The sequence below is a fragment of the Notothenia coriiceps genome, unplaced genomic scaffold (genome assembly GCF_000735185.1).
Source record: "Notothenia coriiceps isolate Sejong01 unplaced genomic scaffold, NC01 NC01_scaffold00024752, whole genome shotgun sequence".
Classification (NCBI taxonomy): Eukaryota; Metazoa; Chordata; class Actinopteri; order Perciformes; family Nototheniidae; genus Notothenia; species Notothenia coriiceps.
Window position 1 is genome coordinate 2,225 of NW_011357453.1, and position 7,195 is coordinate 9,419.

The 7,195-nt window shown below is 41.0% G+C and overlaps 1 protein-coding gene across 1 annotated transcript; it reads left to right on the forward strand.

Annotated features, from left to right (window-relative positions):
- Positions 1-349: 349 nt before the first annotated feature.
- On the forward strand, positions 350-2,243 carry LOC104955739 (phosphatidylinositide phosphatase SAC1-A-like; the record flags this gene model as incomplete). Its single annotated transcript, XM_010783131.1, has 4 exons — positions 350-435; positions 552-638; positions 721-789; positions 1,475-2,243. Coding segments are annotated over 4 exons (326 nt in total), but the record flags the coding sequence as incomplete, so codon positions are not given.
- Between the last annotated feature and the right edge of the window lie 4,952 nt (positions 2,244-7,195).

Genomic DNA, 7,195 nt, shown 5'->3' on the forward strand with positions numbered 1-7,195 from the left:
CAACACCTTTAACTCTATGGGCTCTATGGCCGGTCCGCGGACCCCCACCTTTAAGCGGCGGGTTCCAGCAGGAAAAGCTGGAGGCCGGAAAAGAGTGAGACAGGTAGCACGCAAAAATAAAAGTGGAACCGAGAGTGGTATGCCGCTGCTGCGGCTTATATTCAGGTGCGCCTTATAGTCCGAAAATTACGGTAGTTGGTTTGAAATGGAACCCTAATGTGTAAACGTAGTAATAGGGAGAGGGTGTTGGGGCTAGATTGGAATCAAGCTATATAAGGTAAGGTTATACACCTCACAGTACTGAGACTACTGACTGCTCATGGATGTTTTCTGTGCTGCTCTCTCTCAGGCATCGACTCTGAGGGCCACGCTGCTAACTTTGTGGAGACGGAGCAGATCGTTTTGTATGAGGGAGCAAAGGCTTCATTTATACAGGCAAGTATGAGGGCTCATAAACACATGTTTCTGTGCACCCTTTGTTCAGATATTTAAAGAAGTTGAGAAGATTTCAGAAATGACCTTTCAAGGCAAACATTTGTTTTCCTCTCCAGACTCGAGGCTCCATGCCCTTCTACTGGAGTCAGAGGCCCAACCTGAAATACAAACCTAAACCTATAATCAGCAAAACCACTAATCACGTAAGAGCAGCTGTTTTCATGTGTGCTTTTGAATGGTGTGGTGGGAAAAATCCAATGCTAAACTCTTGAAAACTTTGTACAGATGGATGGTTTCCAGAGGCATTTCGACTCTCAGCTGCTTATCTATGGGAAGCAAACCCTTCTGAACCTGGTGAGGATAGTTACAAATGTGTATACATGTTTTGTTTAAGGTCTTCACTCCATCCCTCCCCATTACAGACCTCTGGTAGGATAAAAGAAAACCACATGCTGTGCTTCAGAATCTAAAACATGGGGACTGCATGGTGAGAGCTTCTGTTCTGAAAACTGTTTAGAAACCCTCTTTGTCGTTAAATCTAGTAAAAGCTTTGCATCCCCTGAATGCCCGCAGGCTGTAGTTTTTGGCTATAAAATGTCATGAGGCTATAACTATCGTAGAGCCCACAACTGCTCATGTTACGCAGCGAGGTCAGGTTTCTCACTACTACAGAGACTAATGTCATCACACATGAATACAAATTGTGCTCATTGATTCAGAAAAAATTTTTTTCCCTCTTGATACCCAGTTTGTAAAGTATTCTAAAACAACATATTTATACTGCATGTGAACATTTTTTCAATCAGATATCTTGAGGTGAGCTGTTAAGAGGACCCTGTAAATATGGCCATGCTAGTTGTTCCCATGCTAAAATGTAGCCTTAATTTGGAGCGTTATTTAGCCTTCTTTGCGACAAGCTGACACAACATGATCATGCCGTTTCAGATGATACCAGCAGCTTTTGAATCAAAGACTGGAGCAGACATTCATGCCCTAGCAGAGTGGAAAAGGCCAATTTGTATTTGCTTGTTTTTTGCAGGTGAATCAGAAAGGCTCCGAGAAGCCTCTAGAACAGGCCTTTGATAAGATGGTGTCTGGCATGAACAACGGTATGCTCAAGTAAGTGTCACCAGTAAGGTATTATGTAGCGTATATCTGTATAAACATGCAGCAGCCCCTGAACTGCACTTTGTCAGACAGACAGACAGACAGACAGACAGACAGACAGACAGACAGACAGACAGACAGACAGACAGACAGACAGACAGACAGACTTATTAAGATTATTTGGGAGGCAACTTTGTGTTTGTTTCACTTTGAATTAGATTGACTTATGTCTAATTGTGTATCCTTTCAACCACCTACTTCAATGATAATTCCCCCAGGACAGAAATCAGCTGAATGCAGAGAGCTGACTGAAAAGCAGTTCCTTTTGAAGATGTTTCATTTTAAATGAAACAAAAAAGGCTGCTGCTTATATTGCGATCCAGGAGGGCTGCATACAAAGATCAACATAAACTTCCTCCATCGAATAAGTAACCCCAAGAGCTTGGGGTCAAACAACTTTACCGCTTCCCATCGATCATCCGCTGTGTCCACATTGTCCCTGTCCATTAGACATGCATGTCATGCCTCATTGAAGCCACAGCACATATTCATTGACAGCAGAAAGACTTAAAGGTCACCTGTTGTGCAAAATCCACTTGTTCCTGTCTCCTCTACATCAACATGTGTCCCCTCTTCTCCATGTCATGGATTACATCCAATAGCTTCTATAATAAAAAACAAAACGTCTGCCTGCTCCCCACAATGATCAATAACAGTGAACGGATGGTCAAAGTAAGGTGCAAATAAACGGAATCACACGAAGCCTGGTTAGTGTTGCCTGACTTTATAAAGTGTGTTTCTTTTTATAAGTGTGTGGTTGCCTTCTAGTCACTTTTGTCAGCACTACTGATTGTAGGCAGGCATGACGAGACTCTTCAGTCGACCCATGTTCAGGGGAGGTGGGTTTAGTTTCCTGCACGCCTCGACGTAAGCGACGTCGCTTCTTAGCTCCGAAGCTCTTGCCTCTAGACCGACAATATTTTGGAGCTGGAAGTGAACCGGATTCCGGAGCTAAGAGGCGGCGCCGCTGCGGTGTGAACAGGAAAAAACGGTACTTTTCAGGCTTCAGCTCCGAGCCGGAGCTGAAAACGCGTTGGTGTGAAAGGGGCATCAGTGTGTGTGTGTGTGTGTGTGTGTGTGCTGCCTTTCTGCCCTGCAGCTGACAGGGATCCAGAGAGTGCAGCTCTTCATTATCACAGGCATGGTCAGCGTTTAGCTGTACGACTGATATCATGGAGGTCACACTGGAAATCTCCCTGCAATAGGAATCCTAGATACTAGCTGAAGAAGACGAGTGTGGAGAAATGCATGAAATATGGAGAGGAGTGGAATAGAGAGAAAGACGGAACGAGGATGAGGAGGAGGTGTGTTTGCAACCATCTGGACTCAGTCTCTGATAAGAAACACTTAATCAGCGATCACCTCATCACTCAGCCCCCCCCCCCGGGCCTGGTGAATCCTCAGGCTCCCTCTCCTCCCCTCAGTGATACCATGTTGGTCCACAGGAAGTGATGAAGTGGACATGAGTGATGAGAATGATATTGATTTAATGTGAGAAAAGTGCAGAAGAAAGAAAGGTCAAGAGCTCTCAGAGAAGGGAGGTCCGGAGAAAAAGCATTCTCCACTCTGCAGCACACACTAAATGCTTTACTTTGGGCTCATAACATTTACTTTCATTTTTGTGACAAGGTCATTGGATAGAATTCAGAATCAGAACCAGGTGCATGACCAAGTGAACTCAGAAGAGATATTTTTAAATGTGTACATACACATACAGTAGTCAAAGAAGATACTTTGTAAATAAAACTATTTCAATAAAAACATTTCAAAAAACTGTTTACATGAAATATAGAAACATAAAAAAACTAGGAACAGTAATATAAATACTCGGGAAAATAAAATAGAGTAAAATATGTACAGTATCGTTACGACAATCAACATCACATTAACATAATCAAATAAATAATACATGTAATTACTTGTATTGTGTTTGTTGAAAGCATTAGTTGTTTGAACATGTCTATACTGAAGTGCTTCGCAACAGAAATGAAAATGTAAAAAAAAATTTAAACCCGAAAGAGTCATGATGCACTTTTATCCAATGACCATTTTAGTTGTTTATTGATTGATAGATTCCAAATAAATAATTGTAATAATAGGCTGCCCTAGATATCTATTCATGCACATGTTTTATTATATAGTATATATATATATATATATATATATATGAAATAGTCCTTCTACCGAAGCCTTTCTGCAGCTCGAGAGGCCTGAGTAGCTCTTTGAACTGACGACGATGTGAAGTGAAATAGTTGTGGTCACTTGAGAGAGTGTGTGAAATACTTTAGATTCTTGTGATTTGCTCCAGCTACTTCCAGCAGAGGATTCATAATTCTGCTGCTTTTCATTTGACTTGAGCGCTCAAATGAGGAGCACAATGTTCCTTTTTCCAATTTGTCCTTTTGAATTAGAGATGAGAAGAGAAACTGCCGCGCACTCTCACCACACAACCAAAGGCAGAATATCCACACACACTTTCAGAGAGGTACCTGACACACCAATACACACCCTAAAGGTCCACACACAGCAGTGCTAAGGCACCCACCATTTAAAGACATGGCTACGCTCCTATGATGAAGGAACTATGAATGCCCTTGTATTTCATGAAAAATAATAAAACAAGGAAAATATGAGCAATATAATATAAATGAGGCAGACCTGCGTGCCGCCCGGAGTAAGTGTTCCCTGTGCACTGCTGTACATCTTTGAGTCTTTTTTTGTGCATAAAACAATAATAGTGCTTTACAGTAAAAAAGTAGTGTGTGTGTGTGTGTGTGTGTGTGTGTGTGTGTGTGTGTGTGTGTGTGTGTGTGTGTGTGTGTGTGTGTGTGTGTGTGTGTGTGTGTGTGTGTGATTCAGGGCATTTTAGGAATAATTGATTTTTTTATTTTCTGAGTAATAGCCCCATCTACAGTTATGCAGTCCATCAGGAAAATTACTACATTGCACACACGCACCAATCACACACACACGCACACACACATAAATACTTGCAAGGGTTAGCCACTGAATCACATGTATTCCTTTACTTCTGTTTCAAAGTGATGTCCTTCCTCCAAAGACTTTCATCATCTTTCTAGTTTTGAAACATAAATACACACATGGGCACAGTACACACACACGCACACACACACACACACACACACACACACACACACACACACACACACACACACACACACACACACACACACAGCTCACATCAGTGCACATTTGCATTGTCATTCTCAAAAGAAAAAAACAACTACATTTCATAAAAAATGCAATAAAATTTGTAACTTTGCTTCCAAATAAGGAAAGGCCGTATTGAAAATTTTACTGATTTAAATATTTTCATTTTTTAGAACAGATAAAGGTGGGCAAGATGGCTTTAAAATACAATCACGATATTTAAGGCTATTTCTGTGATAATGACATTCCAGCCAAATGGACAAAAATGAACAATATTAGTAATTGAACATGTAAATGCACCAAAATATTTTATAAGCAGAAACGTAACAGTTTTACTCATAATATTCAGTTAAACAGAATGAATATAAACCACTCCCTCCAGTTTGGTCATGTTCCATCCACAAAACTGATTAAACCACTCGGACCCAGATTACAGGCCCATCTCCAACCTGCCATTTATATCCAAGGTGCTTGAAAAATTAGATGCCACTCAGATTCAGGACCATCTTAAATACAATAACCTCTCTGAAAAATTCCAGTCTGGTTTCCGCCCTGGCCCCAGTACAGAAAGTGTCTTGGTCAGGGTCACCAACGGCCTGTTGTTGACAGCTCACACCGGGTCTCCATCTCTCCTCATCCTCCTGGATCTAACTGCAGCATTTGACACCGTCGACCATGACATCCCCCTCCACCTTCTTCACTCCACAATTGGGTCCAGACTCGGCCCTAAACTGGTTGACCTCATATCTCACCGGGAGGAGAGTACGTCACCTTTGGAGCGGCAAAATCACAAACACACTCTGTGACCTGTGGTGTCCCTCAAGGATCAGTCCTCAGCCCCACCCTTTTCACCATTTACATGTCCCCCCTTGGTCATGTCATCAGTCGGCATTGAATATCATTCCATTGCTAAGCTGATGACACACAGCTCTCAGAACAAACCCAACCCCTCTGCACTCTGCCATCATCCACAAGAACCACCTGCCTTCACACTTTCTCTGGTCAGAACATTCCACTCTCCTCAAGTCATCAATCTGGGTGTTAACATGGATCCCCACCTGACTTTTGAGGCCTACATCAAACAAACATGCAAGACCTCCTTCTACCACCTCAGAAATATGGCTAAACTCCGCCCCACACTCACGGATGAGAGTGCGAACATACTATCACATCACACCCATCCTCAAATCATTGCTCTGACTCCAAGTTCATGTTTTATTCAGATGTTTACTCTGTAGCTCTTTGAGTTTCGTTTATTAAAAGGAAAAGTGTGCTTACAAATTAAATTGATTATTATTATATTAATTGTTTGTTAATTAACTAAAACAATTTGTTTCGATCAGGATTCTGTACAAAATATAAATATTACAACAAACAAAAATCAAACACAAAAGTACACATTCGAAAATATTCATAAATAATCTATCTATAATTTTCAGTGTAGAAATATGGGGATACGTTCCCCCTTTACTAAATGTAACTTTGAATTGTCCTTACATATATTTAGTTTAAACAGTACAAATATTTAACACATGAACTCTTCAGATCCACGTTATTTGATAGCTTGATGGCCTGTCACACTGTTATCTCTCTCAGTGGTGAGGAACAGCTGGAGCCAATGAGGGTTGATTTCAATTCAAAACTAAATGTTTGTCCGCAAACTGCCTCTTAAGATGTCAAATTAACAGTGGAGCAATTAAAGGTGTGTCCGGCACAGTGCTCTCCACACATACAATGAACCGTTGATTGTTACATCACTTCCTGCAACCATCATATGAGGCCGTAACACCGTCACACTCTAAATCACAGAATCCACCAGCCCTTTCTCTCCTCTGACAGTGTCTCCGTATGCAACATGGATCCTTTATTGTGTTCCTAACACAGGGGTCCACACTGTGAATACCTTTACGTCATGCTGACCCTCTGGATTTCAAGAAGCCGCTAATGATGTGTTATCTCTTTGTTTCATAAACCCAAAACAAAATGTAATCAATCAAATTAGTCTTAAAATTCTCCCACATTTATTTTCTTTCGCAGTGACGCTGATTCTGCAGTCTCAGTTAAAAAAAAGAAATGCTCCAGTAAAACCATTTTTTGGGCATGAACTGAAAGTGAATGTGTTCATTCCAATTGAGTTTGTAATAGTAAATTAAAAGAAAACGGTATTTTATGGTTTATCTACTACAGGGTCATCCAGATTAAATGGACCTAGTCCTGAAATGTATTGCTTTTTTAACACATATAACAACCTCAGAATGTTGAAGCATTCAAATAAGAACCCATTGCTAATGTAAAGCAAGTTGCTTACTTCAGTCCTCAACAGAGAGAAAGGAAATCACTTCACTTGTTCACATACAGTCACTTTTGTATAATTACAAATATCACTCAGTTGATAACTAGCAAGCCATTGACTCTCATCCAT